General features: G+C 36.9%; 1 protein-coding gene across 12 annotated transcripts in view; it reads right to left on the reverse strand.

Moving 5' to 3' along the window:
* gab1 (GRB2-associated binding protein 1) overlaps positions 1-15,886 on the reverse strand; it is a 65,715-nt gene that overhangs the window by 20,254 nt on the left and 29,575 nt on the right. For 7 of the 12 annotated variants that reach the window (XM_032562462.1, XM_032562455.1, XM_032562461.1 and 4 more), the window contains 3 exons: positions 6,666-6,794; positions 5,412-5,577; positions 5,127-5,153 (listed from right to left, as the gene is read on the reverse strand). In XM_032562462.1, the coding sequence (XP_032418353.1) occupies positions 5,127-5,153; positions 5,412-5,577; positions 6,666-6,794 (322 nt within the window). Of the gene's footprint in view, positions 1-5,126; positions 5,154-5,411; positions 5,578-6,665; positions 6,795-11,793; positions 11,815-15,886 lie in introns of those variants that run through there. The other 5 variants (XM_032562453.1, XM_032562452.1, XM_032562451.1 and 2 more) reach the window with 3 other exon arrangements.

The raw sequence follows: 15,886 nt of genomic DNA on the forward strand, positions 1-15,886 counted from the left end.
GGTGGAAATGGTATTCATTTACAAGCTTATTGTAAAGCAATGATATCATGAGGAGAAATGTTTTATTTAACCAAATAATTCAGCAACACCATGTACAAATTACCTCCAATTTGTAAAAAAAAATTGAAATAAAATTTTTTTCCATTTAACTATACCATTAAATGGAAATTCTTGTTTCTACACATTTGCATTTCAGTGCGAGGATGTGCTGCAGAAGAGGAGCATTATCCAGCAACAGAATGCATTTCCATTTCAAACGGATCATGTTGTTACTATTGGAATGATTGTCATCATTCCAATAGTAACAGAGTTATGTCTTTTTCTTTTGATAAAGTGTTCGAATGAGTTTCCATAAAGAAACAAGCATTTAAAATACTGCAGGAGGAATTCTGATGAAAACAATCCAAGATTGTATTTCTCCTATTTTAGCTTCTCTTTCCTGGCTCCCTGTTCAATTTAGAGTTTAAAATCCTTCCTCTTAAAATGTAAATAGGCCTGTTGCGATAAACAATAAATCAATTAATCGCACGATCGGCTTTATCATTTCTTCTGGCCGTTTTCTCTTTCTATTGATGACACTGGATGAAAAAAGGCTCAACTCCGGTGCTCTCCACTGCCCCTTCCCTTCCTCATTTCCTTATTGCCCAGTTCACACTAAATGCTTTTAGTATTGTCGGCCCATCGCCGCCCATTTTCAAACCCTGAGAGACCACAAACTAGCAGACTAAAAACCGTAGGTGTAACGGGTTCGACCGTGCAGTGTGCTCAGCCACACGGCAAGATCAACACACCACACATGAACCGATTTCTCTCACCGACATTCAGATTTCACACAAAAAATCCCGTAAAAAAACCACTACATCATACATGAATTTAGTGTAAACAAACACGGCTGATGACGTAGAAGCAATAGCGATAGTTTGTGAGCTTATTTTAAGTGATAAAAGATGTAACAAGAAGAAAAGGCGTTGGATAAAAGAATGGAGGACGGGGCTTGATGTGCAGGTGAGTTATTCTGTTTTTCGTCTTTACCATTTGTGTGTTTAAGCTTCATCGGTTAATTAGTATTTACCGTTTTAATGTTTAAAATTACATTGAGAACAATGGGCACAAAATAATGGCTACAAGTCCAGTTAACTAATTGTAAAACCAGGCATTAATCAATGCTTTACTAGAATCTACCTGCAATGCATGTGGCTAGTGTCAGCATGTGGCTGATATCCATTCAGTGATATCCATTCAGTCAGTAAAGTCCTGACTGAATATCATTATAACCTATTTATGTCACGTTAACGATGAACAGCTGAAAAGTTACCGGGTTGCGGTAGCAATTTCGCTCCAACTCCCCTCCTTGTCATTTCTGTGAATATTCTTTGGACGAAATGTTGAATAAACATTAATGTTGTTTCCACATATAATTTCCGATGTCTGCTGGACTTTAGGTTGTGCCGTGTCAGCTGTTTGGGATTCCCCTCAGAAAGCACGGATTCCCCTCCGTGCTTTCTCACTGGCTACCTGTCACATTCAACAGGCTGCATTCTCGCTCCCAGTTGGGGAAAACCTCACACGCTGCAGTGATAAACTGACCAAGACAATATAACATGTTGAATATGCGTATGCCTAATTTATATCGGAGCGTTCTACCGACTGGACTGGACCTGATCAGTCGTAACACACTACAGGATGATCGGTTACGATTATCGTGTGAACTGGGCTTAAGGTAGGAGTGAACTATTGCATCAGGCAGTCGGATGTGCCCATCTTCTCTATCTAAACCTAATGATTATTGAAGGGCAAGATAGTATACATATTTCATAATCTGCACTCTTTTGGTTGAACGCAGTATTTATTTCCACTTTGATTTTATGTTGTTTAGGGTTTATTCAAGTGCATTTTTTGTTAATGGAGACTGAGAGTCAATTTTAGTTTCGTTTTTGGTTGTTTTGTTTATTTTGTTTACCAGTTCCAGAGTTAAGTGTTCTTTTGAAAATAAAGTGTATCTATCTTTGGCAGGATATACTTTGGATTATTATGTCATCACCATTACATCAGTTTAAAATGGTCTTCAAACAATATTATTGTTTATCGCAATAATGTTTGGGACAATTAATCGCTCAGTAAAATTTGTTATCGTGACAGGCCTACATGTAAACCTCTGAATGTTTAAGTTTCATCATGCCTTTAGATGCGCATTTTAAAATGTTTTATTGAATTATTTGTTTATTTGATTCTTTTGGTGGATTGGACATAATTAGAAAGACACAGATTGGGGGATTTAACATTTCAATATCTTAAAGGCTTCAGGGAGGTAATAAAGTTTTCTGGAGAAAACTAATAGGTAGAAGAGGCAGGACAAAGGCTGAGGACAATTCTCACCGAGACTCAACAGGTCATGCAGGTGACTAATGAAGTTAGACAAGAAGCATTTTTTGTTTTTAAGCATATGCACTGACTGATGGCACTTTTTAAATTTCGTTGTTCTTGTGACTATGACAATAAAGATCTATCTATCTATCTATCTATCTATCTATCTACCTATCTATCTATCTATCTATCTATCTATCTATCAAAACAATCAGCTGGGATTAAATATACACTCAAGCTGTTTTCTAGCAACCTAATTTTTATAGGAGACTGCAGTCAGAGACATTTTGAGCTGAATTGTATCAACTTTTAATCTGAATGCTGTCTGAACATGAAGGCCACATGTACTGAACGTAAGCTGAGACTGGAGAAAAACAACCCAAGGACAAGTCATGTATTTCTTTACATTCTCATCAAATATAAGCTCTGAACTGAAGCTCTGGTCAAAGGTGGTAAACAGTAACTAACACCTTCTCGATCAATGTGAGAAAGCACCGAAGCGCATCATTTCACGACTCGCACCTAAATAAAAACTCTTGCAAACTCATAATTAAAATCGATCATGAGGCAAGGAACATGGATGCAAACAGCTGCCACCAGACGTAAGCCAAGCGTGGCGGTTCTGTGAATTTACATTCAAAGGGCCACATCAATAAGCATTCACACCTTTTGTTACATTTACAGCATGAACATAAAGGGACAAGTCAAAAGCTTTATTCATACAAGTTCAGCTTGAATATGTTCTAAGACGCCATTTCATCAAGGTCTTTGCTTTGTCACTCAGCGAGTTATCAAATTCTTTCAAAGCCTCTTGCTTCAGTTCACTGCTGAGTTGCACTGAAAGACAACATATGCTGATAAATATTTTGCCATTCTTCATTTTTCAATTCGTTTTGTTTTTGTTCACACAAACAAGGTCCCAGAGTTAATTTCTACAGCACCTCCCAAAGAATTCACACCCTTCAAAATGTTTCCACATTTTGTCAGCGAGAAACTCTTTTATTTTATTTGACAAACCGACACAAAGCAGAACATTATTGTAAGGTGAATGGTTTCAATTTTTTACAAATAAAAAGAAAAAGTGTGGAATCATTTGGATTCAAAGTGCTTTACTAAGGTGAGTAAAGTAACAGGGTAACTCATAGAAAAATGTACAAGATGCACACATTTGTGCATGGAAAACTATAAGACGTTTTCCATACAGGGATGTTCAGTTCAAGTTTTATGATATAAACTTACTGATTAATTATTGGTAACTAACCAGTAGAGTACAATTACTATTTACTTACTAAATTTTAAACCATATTCAGTTACTGTGCAACTAAAAACTCATCTCAGGAGCGTTGCTGCAGACACAAGCAGTGGGAGGTGACAGTAAAGCAGGATAATTATTTTAGTAAATCTATCATTTCTTCAATTATTTTGACAATTAATTGGGTAAAATTTTCACATTCTGTAGATTTTTTGTTAAACACCAAAGCCTCTTTTTTAAATTCAATATTAGAAATACACTGAAATGTGCAAATAATTTAATTTCTTAAATTAAATAAACATTTTCTTGCCTAAAATCCAATAACAGCATTCCTTTAGTGAACCCTTTATCATTTGTATCAAAGAATGTATCTGCAGCTAAACAACATGTGAAAAGCTCAATACTTTCAACTTGACTTCACATCAATTAATCAATTACTAAATTAGTTATTTCAATTCACCAAGACTAATCTGATTAATCGTTTCAGCCCTAATTATAAGCATTTAGCTGTGTCTCAGATACTGGAAGATTTGATTAAATGTGACAATATAGGAAAAGGTTCAAAGGGGGTGTGGATACTTTTACAAGGTGCTATAACTACATATTAAGTCATTTAAAATCTGAACATTTGCCATTGCTGCAATCTTCTTCTGCTTTTTGTCACGTACAGTTTTAAGTTTTGAATCTTTAGAGGAAAATCGGAAACATCCTTGTATATTAATTTGCAACTTCTACAGTAAGTCTGCATTCCCCGAGCCCAGCAAATTTTATTTTCCTCCAATATTTGTTCAGCTACGCAACTCTTTACAAGTAGGCTGGCCACATTCGAGTGGGAGTTGGGTCACCCATGGAGAGAAAAGCAAGCAGAAAGACAGCCAAGGACGCTTTTCATGAGCGCCGCGAAGGCCTAGCTGCAAGAATATCTATCTGTGCAGCAGGTTTCTCCTTGAAAAGTCTGTTAGTTTTCTCATCTAAAGTTAAAAGTGAGCTCTAACAATTCTGTAAAACAGAAATGATAAACGCTAACATCAGCGTTTTCCTGCAACACAAGCCGTGAAAGAGAACTGGCAGCATGGTTTCAAGGATGACCTTGCAGCAGCCTAATCAGTAACTCATTTGTAAAAATTCAAAAGAAAAATGAAGCTTAATGGTCTGAACTACTGGACTCGTTTTCAGTGGCAATCACACTAAAATTTGCACCAGTTTAATAGCGGGGGAGGAGAAATGAGAGACGGCTAAGTGCACGGTGCAAATAGCACAGATTGCAATTTGGCTCAGAGACAAGAGAGAGAAAAAGGAGTCGGCAAACAGGAGAGAATGAAAGCCAGTTAAAAGGCCGGGAGCGAAAGAAAGTCGGCAAGACCTGCAGGCACACAATGCTTTGATTATCCAGTACTGGGAACAAGAGTAACATGAGCCTGGATGCACACATGGATCAGCACATGGATCATTAGACCTTGGCTAAGAACTGTGCTGAATAGAGACTTTCCTGCACATTCAGCTCACTCACCTAACTCTGTCACAGAGAACAAGACATCTGGAGAGCAAAATGTGACCGTAAGCAAATAGATACAGAGAAATCAACATAAAGGCTGAATCAAAACTAATCAATAACGGCAATATCTTGACTCAACCTAATCCAGTACAAATTAACTGAAGTTTTATGAGTCTTAAAGGCTCGTCAAAACAATGATGTTGCGAAATGAATGTCTGGATGAAAGGCTGCAAATTCTTAACGCTGGCATGACTAAAATAATAATAAAAAAAAAAACACTGCTCTGTCGGCCAGCCTTACCCTCGTCAGTAGGGTTAAAACCACAGATGTCGCAGATGTTGCGCACCCACTTATTCATGTCTTCTTCGGTGTCGGCCACCAGGTAGAAAACGCGGTCGATCGTCTTGATGTCGAATATGAAGCTGTTCTCCAAGTCTTTCTTCCTGAACGACAGCCCAGCATCCACCTGAAACGATAAGTTTAGCTGCTTTTTATCTGGGCAGTTATCGTTAGCTACAACCCTAATGGATGCCTGACTTGAACTCTAATCTCAGGTGGGATTTAAAAAAAAAAGGTGGTTGAACGTAAATCCAAGATCCCTCAGGAACGCTGTTAGAAGCTGGTTTCTGACTATAAAACATGTTTACAGCAGGTTATAAGATATTTTCGTCAATCTAATAATTATTAGGATTATGATATGAGGCCTAATATGGATCGATACAGATCAGACACAGTGCTGAATTGACTTATTTATTTGATAACGCTGCGCCAGTGCAGCACATGAAGATACAACCAAAAGCTTCACCAGCTTGGTCAAACGTGTAAAACATAAACTGCAACAAACCTTCTTTCAAATGGTTCAGAAAGTGAAATTAGAAATTCTAGATATAATGTTTAATAAATAATAAAGCATGGTGTAGACCAGAGCACACTGCATAGAATTAGACTGAATAGATTTGGCCTTACGGATATTAAAATCATATTGGTGTATCTATTGCCAGTGCACCTTTTCTGATCACACTTCTGCCTTCCACTCAATTTTCTGTTAATATGCTTGGACACACCTCCTTGTGAAGGTTTATATCCTTCTGACTCAGAGTGAAAGACCTTATAAAAGCTCAGAAAACCTTTTCATGTATTTTGAATTAAGTACCTGACTAGGGTGTGACACCATACAATTTCATTAATGACCTTTTGCACAATATTAAAATTTTCTGAGACACTGACTTTTGGGTTTCCATCAAATTTACAAGAAACAACGGTTTGGAATACACTGTGTGACAATTCCATATAAAATGTGTTTAATTTTGAGATGACTGGAAAGAAGTATTGCACATTTAAGAAATATTACAAATTTTTGAGAGGTACTAGTACATTAAATAATTGAATGAATAATTTTAGGTGCAACTGTTTCTATTCTCTGGCATTCTCCAATCAAACGCCCCAGAGATAAAATACTGCTTGTTGCTTCGAACATGTCAAACATGAATAAATCTAAAGATTATATTTGGGGAGGGGGAGATCTTAATGTTTGAAAAAGAAACTAAAACCTACTTGTTGACATAAGTTCAGGTCGATCACTCGAATGGGTTTTTTGGCAGTGTCATTCTTGTAGTACTCCAGCACATCTGGGTCGCCTGTCATTCGGCCACTGCGAAGAATAAACCACCGCTTCTTCCATGCCTGTAGGGTGAGAACAGAAACGAGGTCAAAGGTTATATGAATGTTCTCACCATGACTGTGCCATTCCAAGATTACCGCAGTATGACCAAATGCCTTATTTTGGGCCGCATAGCTTGTGTGCCCTTTCCACCAGCTAAAATGCCCTCACTGGAGAACAGCAAGCGCCGGAGGGAAGAGGCCCACAACCAGAACTATGCGTCTGGGTTATCCAGAACAAAAGCTACATAGTTGGCTGTCGCACTTTGACTTAAGTGAATAACCAAATCTATAAAGAGAAACGGGCAATTGACTCATTTTGTTCAAATGCATTTCGCAGTCTTTGCAGAACTAAAGAGCAGCACACAACTCACTAAAGTTTAAATTTAGAATCAGCAGACAGAGGAAAAGCAGACGAAAGGAGAACAGATATATGACTTCACAGGCTGTGTGCCATAAAAAAAGTTTTAGGGACAACAGTGGACACCCAATTTATACTAGCAAAGAAATTAAGTACTACAACAAAATTAAAAATACTGAAATGAATTCAAAACTACTATTTATCCTAAAGGGAGATTTAAAGTTGTCGTAACTCGAATCAGTGCATCTTCAGAGCTGTGTATGGTGATGCTGTGAGCAGGAAGGATGTCCAGTAGCAGTCAGTTTTGCAACAAATCTGTTGCAAAACTGGTGTATGCATCTGGTGTATGCCCAATTTCTTGCAGCAGAGAATATTCTACAGTAACATGTCCTGGGTGAGACAATCAGTTGTTGGCAAGCTCTGCTAATCCACCTCATTTGCTTTTGCAGCTCCTCTTTAAATGTCTGTCTGGCTATATGGTTAGAAAGCCAGAGAGAGAGATGTTGGATATGGGGATAAGACCGTTGCCCGTTATGAGTGATTGAAGAGATGATTTGAACTTCCTCCTTCTCTCTCTGCTCTTCAAAATTATTAAAAGTTAAATTTTCAGGTGTATAGTATCAGAGCTTAAAAGTAAATTTTATATTGAGTCTTTGCATTTTCCTTTTCATCCATAAAAGATTTTTTAAGAATGAAAATGTTTGCATCCGTAAAAATCTTTTCAACTCCTCTGGGATTTGGTGTCATAGTTCAGGTATAATTTAAGTTTTCAGATTAGCTTCTCCTAGTTGTTGGGGAAAAAAAACACCTTGATGCCATAGTTGTCACAATAACCATCTATAAATAAAAAAAGAACAAAAATACTTCCAGATGCACCGCATCCAAAACCAGAGAAAATAACTGTCCAAAGAAGAAATGCCTCAAAGTCTCAAGAAGGACAGAACTGCTCCGAGACGCTGCCACTATGAGCGGCGATATTCTTGAAACAAACTGTACAATTTGATGCCTGTGACAGATTAAAAAGCACTGGGATCATTTTGGCTTCAGCTACTCTTATTACAAAACAAATTACTGGCATCAGATTAAAAATATCACAGCGCATCTTTAGTTTAAGAGCTACAGCTGCACAATATTAGGAACAAACACAATCTCAGTCTAATTGTTATTGTATTAATGAGTTGCAACCTAGCCACATTTTTTTCACCCTCTTCTTTTTCTCTGCACAGTCTCTCTCTCTGGTAGGGAAAATATATTTTTTGAGCAAGTTAAACTGTGATGAAACTTCTTTTTTTTTTCAAATGTGTCTTCAGAAGGCTTGTCACAATAACAAATTTTGCTGGACAAGAGACTGTCTCAGAAATTATTGTACTACACAACAATATTGTTGCTTTCAGACCATTTTCAAGTAATCTATTGAGAATGACATAATAATGCAAGTATCCCTTCTCAAAGACTAATAAACATTAATCTTATAAAAAAAAAAACTTCCCATGGGAACTGGAAGATATTTTAAATGTCCAAAATAAAAACAAACAAAAACAATAAATAAAAACCACACTCAACTTAAACCATATACAAAATGGATTATGATGTCTCTAAACAAAATTGCCCTTCAAAATAGAAATTATTGCATCCATTTTTAATTTATCTTGAAATTAATTGATTAATTGGAACATGCTTAGTCATCGGCTGAAATAGTATACGCTGAACTAGATGAAATTCATATACAGTCAAGACCCAGCTGATAAGCAACTTCTATAAAGATTAGACAGAAGAGCAAAATAACCTCAGATTAAACAAATCAAACTGAAAGCTTTGTGTCCGTGTGAAGACAGCGGTGTTGGTTTGTTTTTGTCATTTTTCAGCTGTTTGCTGTCCACAGGGCGTCCCTTTGTTACTGGGCCAAGTCCCACACCGAGACACATCATCCGCCTTTTCCACTTCACAAACAAAACGAAGACGGTTGCGGAGATGTGAAGGACTTGGATATTAAACTGTAAGCTGTAATTCACATCACTCTCACATGCAGTTCATGTTTTAAACATTTCACTTCAAAAAGCCTGTGTTGTATAATCACAAATACACCCACAGAGTCCAAACGAGGCCTAAACTTATTAAACCCAGAGCCTCGGAGGCACGGCCACCTCAATGTTGAATTTAATTGCAAAAGCTAAACTGACGGCCAGTGTTGTGTTGGACAAAGGCAGTGTGGGTGTGGGGAGGGAACCTCTCTCTCCAGCATGTGACAAAGCAATCCTGGGTCATGTTACCCTGAGGGGAACAAGAGGACCAGGAGCTTAGGTTACAGCCTGGCCAAGCCTCCCCAGGCTATGATTGTTGACAACGGGGAAAGTCGTACATCCCCAAAATGAGGAGCATGGGGTTCGCTAAAAAAAACAACAAAAACGCTCTGCAGTGAAACAATTTTCCTTTTCAAATTACTAGAAAAAAAATCTAAATGTTTACACTTTGCTGTGGAAAGGAGAACAAACTGATATTTGAACACATTCTTTATTGTCATATAGCCGAAGCTAGATCCTTAATTGGGTTAAGGTCTGGTCTTTGACTAGGATTTCCAACAAACAAATGCATTATTATATATTTTAGTTTACCTTGAACATACATGAATTAGTCAAAACAACATATATAAAATTTGAAAAAAAAATTGCTCCCTCTTTAATCCAGCTTGCCTGTTCCACAGCATAATACCGTCACTACCAAGTTTAATGTGATTCTTGATCTTTGTGTTCACTAAAGAGGTCTTCATAGCTCAGCTGCATTTATACTGAGATTAAATTACACACAGACTTCTGAAAGAAACAGGTTGTGCAGGATTTCATTTGGGGACATTATAATATAGGGGGCTGAATACAAATGCACACCACATAACACTGCACAGTATATCATTAATAATGGATATCATTATAGTGTGTGCAATATTCATATCACAAAAGACTGCGTGCAAACATTGTTCTCTAATATAATCCAAGTCTTGCATTTTTAAGCTAATGTAATATTTAGAAACACAAATGACAGATCAAAATGCTAAAAATGGAAGAGTGATGGAAGCACAGATGGCAAAGAGAGAAAAGATAATAGGCTTATATACCACAACTGATATTATTACATTATTGTTTAAAAGAGAGTAAATGTTGATCCTACATAAAAAACTGTCTGGAATATTCTAACTCATAATTATCATGAAAAAAAGGATTCTAATAAAATTAGTTATTAAATTTTCGTGTAAAACTAATTTAGCACAGAATGATTGACTGATTTAAAAAAAAAAGAAAAATGAAAATGGAATCGAGGGTAGTAGGTGAGCTCCTTTCTCACTTCACAGTGTTTTACTGTTTACTAGATGCATTCAGTCAATATATTGTATGAATGCAGGTTATCAGAAAAGCTGCAGAAATTGCATCAAGTCAAGTAACATAACAGCACATTTGCATATAATGCAATCACCTATTGCAAGGCCAGTAATCTGATTTATCCTTAAAAGCTAAACTAAAACAGATTAAAAAACAAACAAAATGTTTCCTTTTGTTGTCGGGTTTATTTTGGCAACCGCTGTCTCTGGATACAGAGGCAGAACATGCTGCCACAATTCAGCTATGATTAGTTGTTTGGATTTATACAGACCGGAACATCTTTCCCAATATTCTACATAAAAAATTTTAGATTCTGTATCAGTGACAATGAGCCTGATCTGTAAGGACAGATCTATTCAGTCTGATTCTATGCCTTGTTTTTGTCAGTTTCTTTATTATTTATTCTACATTGGCTGTTCTACTCTTAATTGTACTGACTGAAGAAATTAGTTGTGTTGATTTTACTTACTTGACCAAGCTTGTGAAGCTATTTGTGTATTTAAATGTGGTGTACTGGTGCAGAGTTATTAAATAAATATGCAATTTAGTACATTTATGTCTGTGTTTAAAATTAGAAACATTTTAAGTCAGCACTGTTTTTCTGCATCAGATCGGTAATGACCGATACTATACCACCGATATTGGGATGACAAAAGTGGATTGATGCAACTCTATAAAAGACCTATGAAAGAAGTTGGAGCAGTTTTAGCAGCAATTCAGCTTTATAGCAAAGACCTTTTCAGGTAAGTTGAAATAATTCTGAGATTTTTTTTAAACTTAATGGGGGGTAAAACATCAAAAACACTGCATACAACATCATGGTTTAAGCTTCTCAAGTATTTACACACTAAGTATTTCTGTCTCGTCACATACCTCACAAACAATCTCAGGGATGTAATGAAGCGTGCAGTCCTGATTCAAGATATGCTCATTCCACTGCAGCCAATCCAAATTGTTCTGAGTCAGAAAGGAGTCCTAAATACCATAGAACAAATTCACATCCTGTCCAAATGGGCTGTCAAAATCAAATCTTAAATTTACAGAAGTCCCTTTAGCTTTGAGGACTCCAGCATTCATGGCTCCCAGTCTGGGACTGGGACAGAATGGGACAATACTGGACTGGCATAACCACAGTGTCTGACAACCCTTCCTAAACAGTCGCCCGCCACCCCTGTTCCTCTAAGCTTCACATCTGATTGGATGAAACACAGGAAGATGTCCCACTATGTAATCCCTCCCATATCCCACAGCCAAAAAGGGGGACAGACAGAGAGATCATTGAGGGGCTCACCAACATGATGACAGAGGAGAAAGCAGAGGGGCTTAAGAGGAGATGCCAACCCAGTGGAGTCATGCTGCTGTCAGAGGAGGCCTGACCCAAGATCACTAGAGCATGAAAAAGGCAAAGGTGGAGTGGAGGCAAGTACGTCAACAAGAAATGGCGGAATATGCATGAAGGAAAATCCTGAGCAGCTCCGGATAGTGGGAAATGTGTAGATAAATATAGAGAGCGGGAATTAATGGACTCATTCACCAAATCCACAGTATTACAGCATACTCGCATTTTAAAATTTATTAATATTCATTGATGCTTTAATGGACGCAACTAGGGCTGAAACGATTCTTCGAATGATTCGAATACCTCGATTATTGAAATTCCTCGAGGAAAATGTACCTGCGTCGAAGCTTCGTTAATTTATGTTTTATTATTTAGCGCACCTTGTTCCGGCCGGAGCATTATTTGCTTTGAGCGGAGCTCTGACTTCTGCCCCTCTCCCCCACTCCAGGCGACATTTCCCATATTCTCAAACCCAAAGCTTGACAGGTATGGGGCAAGGTGAGAATTCATCGATTAAACTGACTGAAGATGAATACATAAACTAAAAGCTGGATCATAGACATTTTTTATAAGCGTATTTGTGAGCCTGCCTCTTTATTATTAAATTGAATAGAATTTCAGATTTTTGCATAACTTTTCTTCAGGTTAACTTAGGAAGTGAGCTTTTATTGTTACAGGTTAGTTTTCTAAACTACAGAAAAGTAACTGTTAGGGAAGCTCAAACATGAAAAACTGGACTGATGTTAATATCCAATAGTAACACTGGTGTTATGAAATATTTACCAATATTTAATTTTATAAAAACATTTTATCCGATTACTCAATTAATCGTAAAAGTAATCTGTAGATTACTCGATTACTAAAATATTCGCTTACAACAGCCCTAGATGCAACAGTGAAGAAAATGGTCAAATGGGCGTTAAGGACCTAAAGTTTGATCACGATACTTTTGCAGTACTATTGTGATAATAAAATTGGAACTATTTATTTATTCTTTTTTAAAGTAACTGTATGACTGTGTGTCACAGCATTCATAACCCCACAGACACAAATAATGCTCTTGAAAAATATTCACATTTGCAATGCGCTTCTTTAGGACAGTAAGTAGAGTCACTGTGATTGGCAATGCTAAGCTGCAGATGGTAACTGAATTTCAATTGGATAAAATAATAAAACTAACAATCCACACAGTAAGGACAGTTTTTTTTTTTTAAACATTATTAATTGGAATTTATCGTGACAACGATAAATCAAAACACTTATAAGAAATTTATCATGATAGATGATAAACAATACACGTGCCCACCACTAACTGCATTTTATTGTTGGTATAATACATCCATATTCTGATTAACAATAAACAATACAATAAATATCCATTGTCCAACCGCAATCTGATCGAGGACTTTGGGAAGGACATGGAGAAAACTCATGCAGAATCCAAACTGTGCAAGTCGGGAAATACCCCACGTGCAAAAAACATATACAGATTCAACTCATTGTTCTGATCAACAATTAACTTGTTCGGAACCTGGATATTTCTTCTCTGTTTCGTTCATATCAGACATGCCTTGGATAAAGTCATTTTACATGTGCCAACTGAACCAGGAGTGTTTGGCTTTCACAATTTTATCTACAGGAGTTCCTAAAATGCCAGACAATGAGACTATGTTGTTAGCACACCACCACAGTCTTTACTGCAATGAAACATCAATTAAGGCTTTAAGATAAGGAACCATTAGGGAGTCTATAGTGGATGAGCTCATAAAGACTACCTGGAAAACATTAAAGGTCAGAGAAAATGATTGAGAGCTAACTATGAGTAAGAAGTAAGGATGGCAAACTGCAGCTTTCCTGCAGTTTACCATTTGAAAATGCCAATAGAGCAGCGAAGGTTTTCAGAAACCAAAAAGAAATGCAAAAAACAACAAAAAACCCTTAATTCTTTAGTCATTGAGTCGCCAAATGTAATCTTTCACAGAAGCTCAATAGACAATAAATTCTTAGCTCTCATTTCATCTTTTTCTAGACTGGTGTCCTAAAGAAGCGTATTACAAATGGGAATGTTTTTCAAGAGCATTATTTGTATATGTGGGACTGTAATTGCTGTGACACACAGTAATAGTCATACAGTTATCTAAAAAAGTTGCAATAAATAGTTCTTACCACTTTTATCATCAAAATGGTACCGTGAAGTGTTGCAATAAAACTTTACGTCCGAATTGCCCACCCCTACTCACTTGTGCAAGCAAAAAAAAGCATGTAGGAGTGGTTTGAGTATAATATGTATTCCCAAATGGGGGAGGAAGAAATGCAAGTCAACCTTATTTGCCAAAGTCAAAGCAAGAACCAACAAAGTATGAATGAATTCAAAACTTGCTAATTTCTTTAAATATGCAAAAGCTTAAAGACACAGAAATTACAACCAGTCTAGTCAATCACGAGTGGGAATGAAAAATGTAAAATAAATAAATAAATAAAACCAGTAGCTAATTAACCGCTCTACACTAATTAGGGTTCTCAGTCTCTGGTTTTACTGTACAGCTCTTAAAAGCTGAATTGTAATTCATAGGTTGGACAGCTTAATGCAGCATAAAAGGTCTTTATATGCACTAATGCCAACATGCAGTCATCACAGACTATTAAGCTACACAACTTCATCTTTAGTGGCCTTGTGACTAAATGACGAAATATGTCATAAGCAGTAAGGAGTCATGACTCGAGTCACTGAAATAAGGAGGCGTGTTGGCTCTGTAACAAGAAATAAAACATGGTTTACGTGGCTTTCGTTTCCCAGAAAATGTTTTAAAAATCACTGCTGAATGCAGATCCTCTATCTCAGTGTTTCCCAACCCTGGTCCTCAAGGCACACTGTCCTACATGTTTTAGAGGTTTCCCTGCTTTAATGTGCCTGATTCAACCGATTGCTGTTCAACAAACACCTGTTAATCAGTCATCAATTGAAATCAGCTCGACTGAAGTAAGGAAATACCTAAAACATGCAGGGCAGTGAGCCTTGAGAACCAGGGTTGGGAAACACTGCTCTATCTGGTGCTACTTTTCCAATGCTGTGCACAATTGCAAACCATTTAAATTGCTTTGAAGTCAATAAAAAGCTAAATGATTCAGTTGCTCTGCAATTAATGTTTTACACAAAAAAACTGAATATTTTTAGCAACCAGCTTGATTTCTTTATTTATAAATATTTTATACAAAAAATATTACACAAAAAATTAAGGCATCTAAAAATCCCCACATTCCTGCTCTGCATCACCATCGCAGTCACATGACCAAACAAATGCCACATGGCCAACCCTCCTCCCCATCCCGAAAAAAGGCAAAAAAATTAATTATTATTGTTGCCTGGTTTATATTGGACTGATATCAATATGTTAAAAATAACTAAAATTGACCAACACCAATGCTTATGCAGCCACATTGGGCATCCCTAGTTTTGGCTGATGCATTTAGAGACCAGAATGCATGCATTTAGCGATGGAAGGTTATAGTTTTTATGCAGTTTATGAATGTGGAAAAATAATCAAATTTTTTCTTATTTAAATATTTGAATAGAAGCCCCATAAACTGCTCTACTTCCTGGCAAAAGGTTCCTGAAATGGAAAAACATTTTGGTTACACATGGTAAAAAGCAGAGAATGAGTGAGCCCTCAGTGGAAGGTTGAAAGTGAAAATTTACATTTAAATTAGAAATAAATTTGAGATTAACATTACGTTTTGAAACAATGGCAGCCATATTGCATTTTGAACCTAGGGCAACCAGGAGAGACTTCCAACTTCCTACAAATGAATTACAACTTCAGGGAACTCGTGTTGTATTTTTGGCGGACACTGGGAATATGCAATTAGATACAAACTGAATGCACAAATATGCTGTTGTGGGTGTTTTAGTGCACCCTGGGATTTGTAGTTTTAGCAACAACTAATATCCATGTGGCAGGTGTATCTCGGACTGTGATTTCCTGGACCAGATAAAACTGCAGCAAGTTTTGGGCGCAACATTGTGTTCAATATCTAGTTTTCTAAT

Source organism: Xiphophorus hellerii, chromosome 5, assembly GCF_003331165.1.
Source record: "Xiphophorus hellerii strain 12219 chromosome 5, Xiphophorus_hellerii-4.1, whole genome shotgun sequence".
Taxonomy (NCBI): domain Eukaryota; kingdom Metazoa; phylum Chordata; class Actinopteri; order Cyprinodontiformes; family Poeciliidae; genus Xiphophorus; species Xiphophorus hellerii.